General features: G+C 39.3%; 1 protein-coding gene across 1 annotated transcript in view; it reads right to left on the bottom strand.

Annotated features, from left to right (window-relative positions):
• synpr (synaptoporin) overlaps positions 1 to 17,853 on the bottom strand; it is a 563,003-nt gene extending 545,150 nt beyond the window's left edge. The window contains exons 1-2 of the mRNA XM_041190864.1: positions 17,829 to 17,853; positions 17,647 to 17,712 (exon numbers count right to left, since the gene is read on the bottom strand). Coding sequence (XP_041046798.1) covers positions 17,647 to 17,712; positions 17,829 to 17,846 — 84 coding nt within the window. The 5' untranslated portion in view covers positions 17,847 to 17,853. The remainder of the gene's footprint in view (positions 1 to 17,646; positions 17,713 to 17,828) is intronic.
• Positions 17,854 to 18,976: the final 1,123 nt, after the last annotated feature.

Here is an 18,976-nt window from a genome sequence, read left to right as displayed (position 1 = left end):
ACGCGTCTGCCCTCCAAAATATCGCGATGGCGCACGGTGACAACGGGACACACGCCCGACGTCATCGTGCGTCATTTTACGTGTCAGCGTGTCGGACCCGCCCCCTCACGCCAACCAGAAGATTCTGCCCCTGAATTTTGACTTTAACTACCAACTCCACTTAATGGTTGGGACTGTGACATTCATTGATTTGTCTGAATCGAAGACCCTGGCACACTTTGTTCCACCAGTGGATTCTGTAATACCAGCAAACGTTCTATTTCTTTCTGATTTTCACTTTGGGCCGGAAGAGGAATTTGGATTATAGGAGGTTTCTCCTGCTCTCCCTTTGTCAGATTTCCTCTTTCAAGCAAATAATCTACTTAACACTGACAGAGTGCCTCTTCAGTCTTCACTAGATATGTGAATACTCTTCATTTCTTTACAACAGCTCCAATCACATATATCTCCTTAACACCTTGGTGGTGGGACCTTCCAACCAGCATTGAACTCTCAAAGCTTCTTTCCTGGTATATCATGGCTTGTCTTTGTCTAGCTATTCTCTTACTTTGCTATTGACATCAGGCTTAAGCAAACTAAACCTTGTCCGAGGAGCGTGTTTAAACACTAACTCATACAGTGAGCAGCCTGTTGTAGACTGGGAGTTATTCTGTAAAAGAACAGAAAATTGTTTAGCCTGTGTCAAAGAGAAACATGGAAATTACTGCCTAGCTTGTCACCTAGCAAATACTTCTGCAAAGGCCTCTTCACAATCTGTACACTTCTTATCACAGCACCATTTGATGCTGGCTGATATGGTGGTATTAGGGCACGTTTGATTTGATTCTTATTCAGATATATTTCAAACTCTTCTGGCGTAAACTGTGGACCATTATCTGACACCAACACCATTGCCAACCCATAAGTTGCAAACCAACTTCTCAAAACCTCAACAGGTTTGGCACTTGTGGTATTAGGCATAGAACCAACATTTACTAATTTGCTATAGCTGTCGATCAAAACAAAGTACTCTTTCCCATCCACTTCAAAGAAATTGACATGTACTCATTCACATGGCTTTCTTATGTTTGATCATGGAATGAAAGGAACCTTGGTTGGATTATTTCTCATCTGAGACACAATTCACAACTTTTCATCAACTCTTTACTTACTGCCTCTAATCATGCATAAAGCATTGGGTTAGCCTTGTCCTTTATCTTCTCTTTGTCCTTGTGATGCCTAATTTTATCATTTGGTCTTCCTTGCTCAAAGACCACTTTGTGTTTCCCAGCATTTCCTCAATGTCAGACAGTTTTACTGACCTCTACTGTAAATAACTTGGCCTAGTTTAACTGTATCCTCTTAAGCCAATTTCTTCCCAACAGGGAGATTTTGTTCCCTCCTGCTGCTACCAACAGCAAGTAAAAGGATGTATCATCATATCCCACCCTAACACTAACTTAACATAACACTAGAACACTGTTATTGGAATAACTAGTCAGCTTCACACCAGTTTTGTGTAAGTGAATTTTACTTAGCAATTTCTTGTACTCACTTTCCGAGCTAACTGACACTACTGTAGCTGTACCAACAACGAAAGTAAGTTATGAATCTCCAGCTTCATTTTTACTATAGGCACCAGAATTATATCTTCAGCTCTATTACTCTCATCTTCTATGTGCTGTTTTCCTTGCTCTCTGACTGAATATAAATCTTGGTCATCCTGCTCAATAACACCAAATTCTCTTTTCATATCCGTTATTCGAGGATTTCCAGACTCCTGAACTAGCTTTAAATCCACCACGACCTCGACCTGGTGCATGGCTGCGACCAGGAGCTTTATTATGAGCTGGAGCATTACTGTTTCCTCTACTCCTCATGCTGTCTGGATTGACCGACGTTCCCACAGGCATAGTACTTTGACTGGGAATGGGGACATTTAAATGGTTAGTGGCTAGCAGGGCAACGGTAGCACCTAAATTTCAACTTCTGAATATGGTTGCCATGGCTTGGATCTTGCTAAAATCCAGTGGACATCCGCTGCCGGCTCAGGAAAAGAGCTCCCATTTCCATAGCTATTGCTTCATCGCAGGCCTCCCTCCAAGTCAGCTAATTGCCTTTGCTCAAAAACTTGGCCTGGATTTTATTGTTGTTTAGGCCTCTTATGAAAGTGCCTCTATGGCCCATTTCTAAGTTTGCATCATAACCACAGTGACGATAGAGTTTCTTTATTTCAAGAATGTAATCTGCAACAGTCTCACTTGGCAACTGCTTCCTTTCACAGAATGCAACTCAGTGTAATTCTATTCTTAGTCATGACATAAATATGAGTCCAGAACCTCATTAATTTCAGAATAGTCCATAATACTGGGGTCTCACGGGCAACACTACCTCAAAAGCATCTGGCCTCATCATATTGAGGAAAACATTTACTATATCCTCATCTCTTATTTTAATTGCTTTATGTGAAACCTTTATTCATAATTACAACAATCCGCTTTGTTACGGTTGAATCCCCCCCCATTGTCCCCAAATATGTCTTCAGTGCCATTTCTTTCAATTACATACCATGCTGACTCATTGTGTACCTGAATAAAATGTGCACATGCAGCAATCTTTCAAGTTGCTCAAACTTCCTCAAAATTAACTTCAAGAGTTCCAAAAATGTGTCACAATGTTCTTCGGTCCTTAATTTCTCAAATGAAATGTAACTGAAAATTCCATCCCTTTGCCACCATCTTTCTGTTTTAGGTTGCACTGAGAAAAGATTAACATGAGAATTCACAGCAGACAGTCATTATAGAACTAACTTAATTTCTTTACTTAAACCTCCCTGACAGACGAGACAGGACAGCAGAGAGGGCAGCTCTACAATAAGCTACAACAACTCTGACACCTACTGCATATGGACCTACAATTGTTCTCATTTGCCCACACTGCTGTCTCTGTGGCTACAAAGATGACCACTGCAATCAGCCTTTATGGCACAAACTCATTTCAGGCACCCATGAGCAATCTCTGTCATATCACCAAGGCCACAGACATATGCACTCATCAGACTACTACACACTTTACAGGAGAGCTGCTGAATTCATTACCTTTGGCATCACAACATGGCAGCAGTGAGACAGGGGCATCCACTTCTATGAGATTGTTGGCTCTCCAAGGTCCAGTGTGCTCTTGCAAAGCAACCCCTCAACTAACTCAATATGGAGGTCTTCCACTCCTTCAATGTACAGATTGTGAAAGATAATGTGCTGAAGATCCTAAATGTCATATATTGGATCTTTTAATATGGCATTCATCCTTTGAAATTTGATCCTTAATGGCTTCTTCAGGAAAAAAATAACATGTCAATGGATAGCTTCTGGATGGCAAAGTCTATCGCCTGTTCCCATAGATAATGAACTCACCCAGTAGATCAAAATAAGATGATTGCTACAGTGAGACACTTGGCTCTACAAGCTTGGTCATCGAGAGGACCATTGGGGAGATCAAAAGAGGGTTTGAAGCATTCTCTAGATCGTACGTCACATATTGTTATAGCCTGCAATGTACTACACAATTTCCCCTCTCAAGAAGATTAGACTTTGACACTGTTGGAGCTGGAATTACATGGAGGACAGCATTACATTAACCTTGCTGTTCCAATACAGCTACAACACTGGCAAAAGAAAATTGACAATTAGAAAATTGTCCAGTTATGCCCTGTCGACAAAAAGCAGGACAAATCCAATCCAGCCAATTACTAAATTATCATTCTACTCTCAATCATCAGCAAAGTGATGGAAGGTGTCATTGTCAGGGCTATCAAACAGCACTTACATATCAATAACCTGTTCACCAATGATCAATTTGGGTTTTGCCAGGGCCACTCAGCCACTGACCTCATTACAGCCTTGATCCAAACCTGGCCTAAAAGAGCTAAATTCAGAAAGTCAGTTGAGAGTGCCTGCCCTTGACATCAAGGTAGCATTGGACTGAGTCTGGAATCAAGGATCCCTGGCAAAATTGAACTTAATTGGAATCGGCAGAAAGCTCTCTGCTGGTTGGAGTCAGGTAGTTTTTGAATCACAATCATCTCAGCCATAGGACATCACTGTAGAAGTTCCTCAAGGTAGTGTCCTAAGTTCAACTGTTTCGTCAATGAACTCCCCTCCAACTTGCATTAGTGGGGATGTTTACTGAGGATTGCACAATGTTCAGTAGCGTTTGCAACTCATACATACATACACATGAATTAGGAGCAGGAGTAGGCCACTCAGCCCCTTGAGTCTGCTCTACATTCAATAAGATCATGGCTGGTTTGACTGTAATCTCAACTCTATATTTCCTCCTAACCTCAAAAACCTTTAATCCCCTTGCTCATCAGGAATCTATCTATTTCTGCCTTAAAAATATTCAAAGATTCTGCTTCCACCTCCTTTTGAGGAAGAGAGTTCCAAAGACTCACAACCAAATGAGACAAAATATTTTTCCTCATCTCTGTCTTGAATGGGTGATCCATTATTTTTAAACAGTGACCCCTAGTTCAGATTCTCCCACAAGAGGAAACATCCTTCCCACATCCACTCAGTCAAGATTCCTCAAGATCTTATATGTTTCAATCAAGTCACTTCTTACTCTACTGAACTCCAGCAGATACTAGCCTCGCCTGTCCAACCTTTGCTCATAAGACAACCCACCCATTCCAGTTGTTAGTTTAGTAAACCTTCTTTGAATTGCTCCCAACACATTTACACAGTACTCCAAATGTGGTCTCATCAGTGCAGCAACAAATGAAGCAGTCCATTTAAATATGCAGCAAGATCTGGACAACATTAAGGCTTGGTCTCATAAGTGGCAAGAAATATTCATGCCACAAAAGTGGCAAGTACTGAAAATTTCCAACAAGAGAGAACATATTCATCTCCCCTAAATATTCAACGGCATTATCATCGCTGAATTCCTCCATCATCAGCATCCTGGGTGTTACCATTGACCAGGTATTTAACTGGACCAGCCACGTAAATACTGTGGCTACAACAGCAGATCAGAGGTTAGGAATTCTGAGATGAGTAACTCACCTCCTGATTCCCCAAAGACTGTTCACCATCCACAAGGAACAAGTCAGGACAGTGATTGAATAGTCTCCACTTGTCTAAATAAGTGCGGTTTCAACAACAGTCAAGAAGCTCGACACCATCCAGGGCAAAGCAGTCTGCTCTGTCTGAAAGCAAAAATATGAAAACAAAATACTCTGCTATTAACACCTACTTTGGGTTAAAGCTTTGTTTCTTTACTACTACCATTACCACTCCCTTTACCTTTTGTTCCATGGCACCTTTGGTATTTAATCTCCCCATCCCTCTAACGTATCCCTGACCTTCCCTTTTGTCCCACCTGAATCCCCTCCCCTGCTTTTTCAGCAGCATAAAACCCATCACATTTCTACCTCTCTTCAATTCTGAAAAAGAGTCTTATTGGATTTGAAACATTAACTCTGCTTCGCTCTCCACAGATGCTGCCAGACCTGCTGAGTTTTTCCAGCATTTTCTGTTTTTATTACATATTTAAAGCCGCAGATAGGGTCTATTCTTCAGGGCATTTTGCCAACAGTGGAGCAGCCCCTGCCATAGTGGGGAGGCGACCAGCTTCATGGAGGCAGCCTCCCTGCACAGTCCAGGAGAACTTCAGAACTGAAGAATCCATGGCCCAAAGCGAGAGCTGTGGGCAAGGCTGCCAACATGGCCCCTTTGATCTTTAATTTTTAACCTACCTCTTCACCCTCATGTTCTCCGAGCTGCCTCAGCAGCGCCCACCTCTCTTGGTGGGCGTATTGAGGTTCTAGAGCTGCTGATCCCCTGATTAGGCCGGCAGCATTTACATCCTGCCTGCAATTCCACAGGCAGCCAATTAGGGAACAACTTCTGGGAAAATGGCTGAACCAGTCCCACTGCTTACAAGTGCAGTCTCGGGGCCCCCATTTTGACCTGAAGCCTTTTAAGGGAGGGATTTTGCTAACAGCATGCCTTTCCCGAAAGCACCACTTCTGTTCTGCTTTTTCCAATTTCCCATATGATTACAATTAAAATTTGAAGTGCTAGTGGCCTGCACAGGAGACACAGCGGGGGATGCTTTTCAGTGGTGAAACCCACTGTCAGCTGACAATGGTGCAGCAATGGATGGACTATAAAAGAGCTTCCTGGTCAATCAGAGAGGCTGCGCATCAGGGTCCACAATTGTCGGCCCAAGTCCATTGCCATTAACAAAGGGCTTGAGAGCACAAGGGTGTTTTTCAAAATTAAATTTCAGTTGTAAATATTTCATATTGCATTGGTTTTACTTTATTCATGTGTGCATCATCGTTATTTGTTGGAACTAGCTTAGTCAAAGAGATAAATGTACCAGCACACCCCAGTTGGGTTGGCACACATTGATGGTTACAAGGGAGTTAGGTACATTTCCTTTATTGTGGAAGAAACAATGTTGTGCTTCTTTGATCATTCTTTATTGAATGTTCATGTCAGTGTCCAGTGTTGTACTTGTCTCTCTGTGGGACATGGCTGAACTTGTAGGCTCAGCTGGCCCTCCCTTTTATTCATTGTAAAGGAGATCACTCTCAGTAGGATAACTGAAATGTTGTCGGTGAACTCAAAGCCCTGTAAGGATGCTGCCAGCCATCACCAAGATGGGCACACATTTGGACAGTACTGACACTGCCCCTCATTTTCTTACTTTGACTGACTGTTCCCACCAACTCCATACCACACCCAGGACGCCAGGCCCTTCCCACTTCACTCCTCCATGTCCCGACCCCAACTCTGTACTCCCTGGATCCTTCTTCCAGTCCTCCGAGCCCCCGACCCCATTTCATAAACCCCCCTCACTATTGACTCACCCTTGCCAGTCCCAAGCCTCCATGCAAGTTACCATTTTCCTGCTCCCCTCCCTTGTCACACAGAGTTAAACAAGGAAACGGCTGACCTTACACACAACTGCACAAAGCTGACGGGTGCATGCCACCTTTAAACAAATGTGAACTGGGTGCCATGTGATTCTTCTGCGCCGCCAACTTTATCTTGAAGGTAGGGGTTAATTAAAAAAGTTTCATTCTAATGAGTATTCATGGAATGCAAATATACTACAATTATGATCCAGCCACAGGCTGGCAAGAGGCACGACACACCAGAAGCACGCTGCTGTCTTTATCTCTGCATCTCAACCCATCATCAGGAAATCGAGATTTTGCATTCCTCCTAATTACAAGCACAACACGTTTTTTACTCTTACAGGCTCCATAATATTTCCCCCTATGTCTGGCTTATTAAGGTCTTTAATGAGAAACTCAATCCAATGTAAAATACAATAAAGGGAAACAATTTTCTCACACACTCCTCTGTCAAGAATTCTGAACCATGACCTCCCTTGTTAAGAAAATCAAGACTGCATTTCTGGGTAACAATTCACAATTGATCTCAATAATGAAGTTGCACATGAATATCAAATGGTCAGTGAAAGAAACTTACTATCATTAATGCTATTGAAGCTGAAGCTTAAATAAATAATGAAAGAAATGCAAAACAGACTGGATAGCACAAGTGAACTTTAAAGCACACGTGATCTAAAGTTACTATTATAAACTGACAACACAACACTTACCACTTGCAGAAAATTTAGTCTGAAAATAAAATAAATATCCAAAGCCTGCTGTCATGAATCCATCCAAGCACAACTGAAACCTCAGCATGACACCAAAGGAAAATCACAGGATATGTTGATTGCGAGATTGCAACAAATGCATGACTGAACTTGCTTCAGAAGCATTAATCCATTATAGTACAGAATATGGAAAAAGATAAGGCTATTCATCAATCTCAAGATCCATACCTGCAGCATGTTTAATTTATTAACTGTTACCTATAGCTTTTTAATTTGAACCAGGATTGTAGTGATAATCATAAGTTACTAGTGTTCTATTACTTAAAGCTACCTAAATATATCGCTAGTTTCACCAAACCAAACTTAATGATAATTATGTTAGACTATAGATGCCTCCCCACAGGTAAAAAAGACTAAGGGCAGAATTTTGCCCTTGATGGGTGGGCAGGCCCTACCGGCTCAGCAGCAGGCGGGCAGCTGATGGTTGCCGCCGAAACGGGCCCCGCCACCATTTTGAATGGGCGGGCCTTAATCAGGCCACCCGATGGGAAGCACTATGCACTTCTTGTGCGGGGTGGGGAGGGATTCCTCAACTGTCGAAAGAGCGCACAGCTCCCTGAGACTAAGTGCTGTCTCAGAGAGAGCACTGAAAGTTTTATAAACTGAAAAAATAGAAAAATAGAAAAATTATTAACATGTCTCCCTCATGTGACAATGTCACACGAGATGGGACATGTTAATAAATATCACATAAAGTCTATTAAAGTTTATAAAAACAGACATGAAACCTCATCCCGCCAGTGGATGAGGTTTAATGTTTTTTCAGAAGGCCGCTGGGGGTCCTGGCCTGCCCGCCAACCTTAAGGTTGGACGGGCAGGGCCTTAAATTGGCTTAATTATCCTGTCAATGGCCTCAATTGACCATTGACAGGTCGGCAGGCGGACAGCTGATTTCGCTGTCCATCTGCCTTCCTGAATATTTAAATGGGGTGGGATGACGTCAGGGGTTCCACCCGACATCATCCCGCGTCATTTTCGCGTCGGCGAGCAGGCCCCGCTCCCTACTCGCCGACGGAAACATCCTGGTCTAAAAGTCATCTTCAAAATAGAGCATGTTCATTGTTAGTGTAAGAACATAGGCTGACGAGGGTACTTTGAGGGATTAGACATTCAATAGTTAGTTGATCCTCGGTTTTCTTATAGAATAATTGTTTGCAAAACTTTTAGCTTTCGGACTCTCAGAATAATGCACAATCAGAAGTGTCTTTGTTATTGTAAAATCAAACTGCTATTGCATTATCTCTTATTTCTCCAATCTGCAGGAAAGCTCTGAGAACTTTGACATTTGTTGAAATACTATCAATTATAATTCCCTTTTACTAGTTATCAATATTATGCTTTGCTAGATTGAAGTTTAATATTAAAGTTGATAGCCTATAGGTTTATTACTTTACTTGTATTGTATGTCTGTTAAAATTAGAGAAAAGAATGTTAAAATCCAGATTTCATTTACAATAAGAACTTTTGTTGTCTTCAAGGCCCTGGGTTGGGTCATCAACCATAGAAACACAAAACAGAAAAAGCTTGTGATAAAGTTTAAAGGCAGATGGGTGAGATCCAAGATCTGTGTTTGACCACGGAATTTGAAGTGCCTATAATAGAATAGATGTCTTGACAGTTCCTGTTTTTGAGGTATATCATAGAAGGGTTGGGTTATTATCAGTGTAGAAGGGCCAGAAAGAGCACCAGGCAGATGTGGACACATGTATGAGCAGAAGGAATGGGCCACACCTTTTATCCAAGGGACAATAATTTTCAATTGCTCTTGGTAAACTGTTGCTTGAATACTGTAATGTGTAAGTCTCACTAATGCTTAAGTAAAATCATAACTACTACCAATATGAAGTCAGTTTTAAACTATTGGACAGATAGTATAAAGGGACTTTAAATTTATTGCATTCGACATTTGAAAATGTTCCACCATATGATTTTAACAAGCTAAATTATGCTACAAAGCTATTGCTCATTGCTGAAAGACGTGTAATGTTATTTTGTCATTTTAATTAATGTTTTTTTTCGAACACAGCAAACATTTTCTTAGAAAAAACGATTAGCCATTTTATTATTTTCAATAAATAGGAATGTTGCATTGTTACTGAACATTACTTATCATAAACTGCTGACTACTACTAACATCTGAGCTGACAATGAGATATAAGCACAGCATCCAAAAAATACACAAATAGTTTTAACAACAACAACAAAAAATTTGAACAACAACTTTCAAGCTCTACTGCAAAATTTGGATTTATGAAGTACAGGGATTTGATCAAGACAAGTGCAAGGATTAATTAAAAAACCCTTCTCAGTATCAACTGTGTGGTTTACACATGGTCATTTCCAAAGCTGGATCCCACGGGCTCATTTTTTACTTGCATCACTATACAAACAGCCAAAACTGTCCCAGCAGATGAGGATTAATGATGCTTTAATGTTCATAAAGTGCACCAACTTCAGGCTTTAGATATGATGGTTTAGATTTTCCACAGTTTTTCCAGCATAGCTCCAGTAGAATACATCAGGATATTCTTTGGAAACATTCCGCTGGCTCCCCAGTCATTCACACTACTCCATCATTTTTCACGGAAAGTGATATTTGGTGCATTATAGAGAGCCCAGATTTGGGCAGGTGTATTACCATTAGAGATGAATATATAAAATGATGTAATTCCAGTCATTTGTGCCATAAATCATATGTTCACTGCACAGAAGGAGGGACCATTTGGCCCATTGTACTTGAGCCAAACTCCAGTGGAATCCAAGCTATTCCAATTATTCTTTTCTAAATCCTTAGCCTTGTGTCCTTCTCTGCTTCAAATATTTTCCCATTTTCCTGAATAAATACAATGATCTCTGGTTCAACAGCTCCTAATGACAAAGGCTTCAATTCTGCAACACCTCTTTGCATGAAGAAATTTTCTGTAACCTCTCACCTTGCTCTAAGTGACAGTTTTAATTTGATGACCTCTCACCTCCAACTTCCTAATTAGAGGATACAGACCTGAAATTTTCGGGCCTGGGAGCAGACGGTTGGGCTACCCACTGTAATCGGGCCCCAACTGTGATTTCACGCTGGCTGGCTAATTAACAGCCAGTCAGCGTGAAACACATGCTGAAGTGCTCAGCACTGCCGGGGTTGAAGTGGTCATCGACGTAACCGAAGGTGCGGGTGAGGGCTTCGAGAGAGCATCCTGAAGGCAGACAGCTGCCCAGGGAGCTGCAGACCTCCACAGACAAAAGAACACAACAAAAATGCTACAAAATATTTCCATGCAACACAATCAAGTACCTGAAAGCATATCTCATTAAAAAGCCATTACCCAGATATCTCTTTTTATTTTATTTCCCCTTTAGAGATTTCATCCCGCCCTGGATCGAGGTTAGAGCAAAAATCTGAATAGCGCCTGGGAGAATGGCCCATCCGCCAACCATAAATGTGGACGGACCATGTGTAATCACTGTTGATTGCATCATTAATGGGCTGAATTGCCCACTCGTCAGCGGGCGCACCTCCAGCTGCTGCACCTGCCCACCAAGCGAAATATCAATCAGGACACTCGCTATATCACATCCGTTTGAGTCGGGCACGCTCTGTCCGCGGCATGTAAAATTCCATAGTCTTTACTTGTTCAATTCATCAAACCGCTTCATAATCTTTAAAAAACCCTATTAAATCTTCACTATCCCTTCCTCCTCCAATCGAAATAGTCCCAGTATCTCATGTGTCTTTGACAGCTGAGCAGCACAGCTGTAAATACCTAATGAAGCCAGCATGTTGCTATGACAATGGGCCCTTCCTGTAGAATCCTATCACCAACTTTATAAACTGTATATTATCTTTCATTATTCATCATTGCATTGTTTGGCATTGTTTTCTTTTAAACCTTTCCATCCATAACTGCACATAAAATAGTAGCTAAAACTTTGTTTAAAAAAAGGACCAGGCTTTTTTGTAAAATCTTGCTGCTCTAAGTTCTCTCAAATTCAGCGAGGGTTATAAATCAGTGGCAATTTTTTTCAAATTTTTGAAGTTGGCTAGAGCGCCAATGACAATTTATATTCACATCAAGAAGCTCCATTCTGGAGCTCTGATAACATGTGTTATATTAAAATTCCATTCTGCACAAGCTAAAATGATGCAGGTTATTTTCCTATATCCTGGTACTGAGGTAATAATAGTTAGATCTTCCATTTGAAAAGATGGAATGTGAACTCTGTTTAATATATAAAATCACCAGGCTAACTTACTGCATGCCTGTTATTTCAACCTCGTTTGGGACTCATTAACAATCACCACCCACACACTTAATTCCATTAGCTGGGCGCTGGAAGCTTGCTTCGCGAAAGGTAACATCAGCAACTGGAGAGATGGGGAGGTGACAACAACACGTGGAGAGAGGGAAAAAAGGCAGGTTGGAACAGTTGGGGAATCGGCTCCAACTAGAGAAATGTGTTATAAAATCAGAAAATGCTGGAAAAACTCAGCAGGTCCGACAGCATCTATGGAGCGAGAAACAGAGATAATGTTTCAAATCCATATGACTCTTCTTCAAAGCTAAAGTGCTTCTCTTTAGCTCTGAAGAAGAGTCATACGGACTCAAAACATTAACTCTGTTTCTCTCTCCGCAGATGCTGTCAGACCTGCTGAGTTTTTCCAGCATTTTCAGTTTTTATTTCAGATTTCCAGCACCCGCAGTATTTTGCTTTTATCTTAGAGAAACGTGTTACTAATTGAAGATTGTGCAACGTGTTGGGAGCTGCCTACGGCGACATTGACTCCCTGCTCAGACACAAAATTTGAGGTGAATCAGTGTCTCATTTGCCACCTCCTAATAATATAGTTTTGCATCCTCAGCATTATTCTGTTGATTCTCTGGTTCACAATCACTTTAATGTCCTTTCTATAATGGAACACCCAAAACTGTACACATTAGTATAATTGTGGCTCAACCAATGTTTTGTATAAATTCATCAATACATCTTCACTCTTGTAGTCTATGCTCCATTTATAAAGCCCAAAATGCTGCTAAGCCTTTTTTGTAGCTGCAACTACCTGCATATGGACTTTCAGCGAATTATGTACGTGAGCTTCTAGGACACTCTATGCTTCAGTGTCTTTACATTTGTTATAAACTCCCATTCCTTGTTTTTCTTCTTCTAAAGCACATTCATAGAGCCACATTAAACAATAGCTGTCTTCTGTCTACCCAAACTGCTAATATACCTTAGTAATGTTAGTGCAAAGGATGTCCCAGTTAGTATGGGAGATGATTGGGAAATTTCAGTTACAAACTCTTTTGAAAGGGTTCCACTGATCAACAACAATGCTGAAACTCCTCCCAAAGATCAGTCTCACATGAAGTTAGATTGAACTTTCATTCATGTTAGTAACATAATTTACAAGCAACCAGGCAGACATGAACTCCACTGAAAATATTAGCACAAAGTGACATATTTTAGATAATCTTTGATATGTACTTTTAAAGAATAGTTAAATGATTGAACAATGTTTTAATAGTACATTGGATTTGGATTTATTTTTTAATTCTACTTTTCTTCACCTGCTCCAGAGACTGAAACCTATTCTACATTCTGACAAGATCCTGTCACAGTCAATCTCCATAAGCCAAAAATGTCAGCCAAAATAATTTAAATAATGTTGAGCCTGCAAGTCTAAATAGATTTGGGGCACATCTTTGTATTGGCCAGAATTCCTACCATGCTGCTTTTCTGTTACCAGTGAGTAAAAGATCTAGGTTTACATATACAAGTCAAGTGCGGTATTTCCTATATCCATTCCCACTAGATTGATCTTTTTCACACCTCGTGGCCAAACTGAATAACTCAAGAATAATGAAATTCCATGTGTCACATCTAGTCATTTTACAAGGAAAATATATCACATTGTTCTTTTATTTGTTCCTTTGTATCATAGTAAATAAATGTAAATACATTATTTCATAGCTAGAAATTATTGTTAACAATATAAATGAATGATTGCATTCACATAAAATTTCTCTGTCCACTGTTTAATTGCAGGTGTTAACTTATTTATTTTAAATGGGTTAACACCTCTGCTCACAAGAACAAAAGAGATTGCTGCAAGAGGACCCAATATAGCCTGTTGAGCTCCGCCATTCATGAGCTGAACTTGGACTTCAACTCCACTTTCCCATCCACTCCCCAAATCCCCTTGATACCCTGATAGACCAAAAGTTTGTCTATCCCAGCCTAAAATATAGTCAACCTCAACCCTCTGGGATAAAGAATTTCAAAGATTCACAACACTTTGAGTGAAGAAATTTCTCCTCATCTCAGTCCAAAACGATCGACCCCTTATCCTGAGTCTGTGCCCTGTGTTCTAGATTCCACAGCCAGCGGAAACAACCTCTCAGTGTCTATCCTGCCAAGTCCAACAAGAATCTTTTATGTTTCAATGAGATCACCTCTCATTCTTCTAGACTCCAGAGAATATAGGCCCAATTTACTCTGTTAAAACAGCAAAGGAAATGAAATACATGTGTGTTACGCATTCCTTTTTTAATATCAACAGTGGTAATTTTGAGGCTATTGAATATATTTTAAAAGCATAATTCACCCAAAAGCATTCCTAATCAATTAATCAATGCATATGGATATGGTGGGAGATTTCTACCAAAATTTTTAGTAATAAATCCACAATTCATGAACTGTGACCATATTAATGGATTTATTTTCTTTGTCTATTCCACATTTCCTTTACGGTTCTAGTTGCATTATTTCATTATATTCTGTTCTTTTATTCTTGAAATATTTGAATATTAACACCAATATTGTGCATATTCATGCAATGTTATGCTTTATTAAATAATATGAACAGCAACTAAGTAGCAGCAAGTTAAAATCAAAGCTGTTGAAGGAAACTGGGGATAACAGCCTTCAAAGTTCCATATAATTTCCTTGATATAAAAGAAACGAAACTCAGGAATATTATTCTTTACTAATTATGTCAAATCAAACATGTTTAGAAGTTTTCATTTGAAGGTAAGAACATTGTGGCAAATATGCTGGATGAGTAGATGTGTGAAAATTGCTTATCTGTAACAAGTACAAGGAGTATATAATCCATTATAGTACACAACCTGTTAACCATAACTAAATACGTATTTCCCATGTGAACTAAAACCTTGCTAATTATTATGTATTCACTATAAATCCCTTTTGCTACTGATCAGCTGATGTCCAGGAAATTAATCAATTTAAAGTTTTACCGCGTGGATGACTCATCTTTGAATATTCACCTGGAAAGGGCATCATTGAGTGATTTTTTTCATAGGAGTCATTGCTAAAAATATGGCTGTGATAATGATATATGAAAGTAATGCCTTGGAATTTTATGATTTCTTTTCTCTTTAACTTAGTTTTCTTCCCTGTGTCATTTACCACCATATACCTCCTCTAGCTGAATAAACAGGATCTGCACTTAATCCTGTTCTGTGATTGGCTGCCAGGAGGAGTTATTCAGACAGAGTGAATTCAACATTGTCAATTTTTCCTGTCTCCAAGACAGGACAGCTAGCAGTGTAGTTGAACATGAAAAGAGTCAACCAAGCAAAGCAAACAAAATTTGAGATCCCGATATAAAATCAGAAAATGCTGGAAATACTCAGCAGATCAGGCAGCATCTGTGGAGGGAGAAATAAAGTTAACATTTCAGGTCAATGACCTTTAATCAGAAAGGTTATCTGATAAAAGATCAACAACCCGAAAAGTTAACATTACTTCTCTCTCCACAGATGCTGCTTGACCTACTGAGGATTTCCAGCGTTTTATGTTTTTATTTCAGATTTACAGCATCCATAGCATTTTGCTTTTGAGTTCCAGATAGATGTGCAGTTCAAATTTCTGAAACTTCAGTTGCTAGACAAACAAATAATTCTTTCACCTACCAATCTATCAAGGAATTTACTTTGTACTTACTTTGTGAATCTTTAAATAATTGTCACCTCAAATTCAGCTACTGGATAGAATATTCAACTCCAAAAATTTCACTTTCCAGATTAGTTGGTGATATAGCACAAACATTTACATTTTAGTTTTCAAAGTTAATAAATGTATATTGTGCTAAGCATGAATCAGTAGTGAGATGTGTCATTTCATTGTTAATCATGGGATTGTATTGTCTTTTGTCTGTAAACATGATAATGCATCTTACAGGATACTTCACAATGGTGACACTTGTAACAATCTGAAATGCAATTGTATATTATAACATATTCATTCCACAGGATTATGGATGAAGATTTCACATTTGATCATAGCCAATGAATCAACTGGCTGACAAAATATGTGATTCAAATAACCGAAAAATAAGTGCTAAATAAAGTAAAAATATGTATGGACAATGACAATTTTAAAACATATAACCATTTATTGTTCTGTTTAGCAAATCGTAATATGAAATTATGTTAATTTACAGACTGATATGTATCATTTGTGAAGAACAACATTGCTTTCTTAATACATAGAATTGATTTAATATGTTACCCATAATAGTCATGACATGCACTTTTAAAAAGCCATTATGAAACACCACTTGGAAAGGATTAATCATAGAAAACAATCTTAATCTGTATAATTACATTTGATTTTTTGTGTTAAATAAATTAGATCTAGGAGTAAAGCAGTGAATTCAGGTATTAAATATCTGAACTGCAGATCCTGTCCCAATTAATAGCATTGACGATACAGCACTACATGGCCAGAATTACCACCACAAATAATAAATAAATACTTTATTCTACTTTATTCACGCACCAATTCAAGAAGCTTCATAAACTTTATGTTTTTTAAATAAGCTATTCATTTTTCATCAGAATAAAACAATTGTTATTTGTATAGTGTTCTGAAAGTGACAATGATTCCTTTATATTTTGTGGTCTATAAATGCAATCAAAATTTTTCATTAAGAAATCCTACTATTGGGTTATCACACATTAATAGCATTAATACATTTTGGTACAAATCAAAAAAAAACTAAGGCAAGCTAAGTACACTGTAAATATCTCATTGCTCACTGTCTTCTAAACAAACATCATTCCCTCCGGGTTTCTTCTAAGCCAATTATAATTGCCATCTGGAAACGAAACTTAATTTACGATAAATTATATTCTTTAACTTATCAGTCATAAATTAAATTACCAGGTTTTATAAACAAAGAAATAATCCGCCATGGTAACATGATTTTAGAAAGAAGAAAATTAGATTCCAAGTTCCCTTCCATACGGTTGCTTTGAACGTTTGTATATGAGAAATGTCGAGGATAAGGAAATCGAGGCATAGGAAAAGGACAGCGTAAACCTCTCAAAAACGTTTGATTCTTCAGTCAGTGTTCTCAACACAAAAAATTAATAAAGTCAAACAAGTCGTAATTTGGGGAAACGCAAGTATATCGATTGGCAAATGATAATGTTTAACATTCCAAATGTTTGGATACAAGAACTGCTCTAACGCCATCCTTCTCATCATCGAACTCTAAAGTCAAACATTTCTTGTCATCAATTATTCTCTGCCAAATATATAACCAGACCTTGTTCTTTTTCAAATTATATATGGCTGGAAAAAAACACAAACGCACTAGTTTGCGCAGCCATTCATACATAACAGCCCCTTGCCTGAAGGTATAAACAACTGGTAAGGGGAAGGGGCGGCATCACGTTCTCCACAGAAAACCTTTGTACTACATTTTTGTTGGGTACTAAATACATGACCTCGAACCGGCAGCATGCCTAGCCATCTACTTAACCTTTAAATTCGTTCAACAGTTCTTTTGGACAAAAAAGAAATCCAGTATTGTATTCTTCTTCAAAATCAAGCCAAAGATAAATAAATCAATCAAGTCAAAAAGCGTTGTAAAGCAATATCATAAATTCACTATGTGGAACGGCCCTTCTTAAATGTCACAAGTGGGTTTTCTGCAAAACTTACCCATTCGAGGAGGCGCACAAACCCCAGAGGCTCCTTGGCGGTACGAAATGTACCAGATGCTACAAGCTAGCGGAATAAAGTGCAAAGAACATTTATTTTAGGGAAAATGCCTCCAAACAATCTTGCTATCATTTTATTTTACCGAATGTAACTTGAGACTTTTGGAAGTGAGTATCCCTTACCTGATTAATAATGTCCATCTCTGCAGCTTGTTACTGTGCCGGTTGGTGTGGGGACTACAAGGAGCCGCTTGTTGACAGCTCCCAATCTGACTCTCCGAAGGTCGGGATCTGCCGGAAAATGCCGAAGGTTAACGGAGCTGGGTACAAGGTCTTTTCCTATTGGACAACCCGAGCTTCGCTCAGGCCGCCGAGCCGGGAGGAAGGCTCGCTCTGATTGGTTGATGCCCCTACACCGCAAGGTACTATTTCTATTGGACAGTCACTGCCGCCGTCTTTGTTGTCTTGGAGACGTCAGGTGCGCGTGAATCTGAGCAAGGCACGGAGTATTGAAGTTGTTCGAATACAACAGGCGCTGATGATATTTTACCACTTAACCAAATAGTGCCTCTTAATTTACAAAAACAAGTTACTTATTGTCATTGTGGGTTTTTTTTTGCATTTTCCAGTTTCCCTTGATTGGAGGAAGGTTTGTAATAGAGCTCCTCAAGGTCGGTGTTTGCACCCCTGTTCTTGATATGTATTAATAATCTAGACCTCGGTGTACTGGACACAATTTCAAAGTTAACAGATGATGCAAAACTTGGAAGTATTGTGAACTGTGAGAAGGGTAGTGTAGAACCTCAAAAGGAATGGGAGGCCAGGTGGCTGATGAAATTTAATGCAGAGAAGCATAAAGTGCTTCATTTTAGTAGGAGAACATATAGAGATAACATAAAATACAGGGTACAGTTCTAAAGGGGGTGCAGGAGTAGAGGGATCTGGGTGTATCTGTGCAGAAATCATTAAAGGTGGCAAGACAGGTTGAGAGTGTGCTTAATAAAGTATAGAGATAGGCTAGCGAGTGGGCCACATGAGTGGCCTTCCTTCATCTCAGTGGGCTGCAAGATTGAAATTAGGCATGTGCACTAACCATGACCCCATGAATAAGATTAATACACGCTGAATATTTCATAACAAGTTATAGAAAATGTTTCCATGGCTTCCTTCAGATTTAGAAGCTGTTGAACACATGGGGCAGAACCTACCTAAAATTTTGCTACATGAGAGGAATGGTGTGTTTCATAATGTCTCTTAAAATTGTTTTTTTTGCAACTGATATCACCTCTTTACAAATTAAGCAAAATGACCTCCCTTTCTGTTCAATAACA

The sequence above is a fragment of the Carcharodon carcharias genome, chromosome 7, assembly GCF_017639515.1.
Source record: "Carcharodon carcharias isolate sCarCar2 chromosome 7, sCarCar2.pri, whole genome shotgun sequence".
In the NCBI taxonomy this organism is placed as follows: Eukaryota; Metazoa; Chordata; class Chondrichthyes; order Lamniformes; family Lamnidae; genus Carcharodon; species Carcharodon carcharias.
The sequence above is the reverse complement of the archived record's forward strand: the minus strand, read 5'-3'. Positions and strand labels throughout refer to the sequence as shown.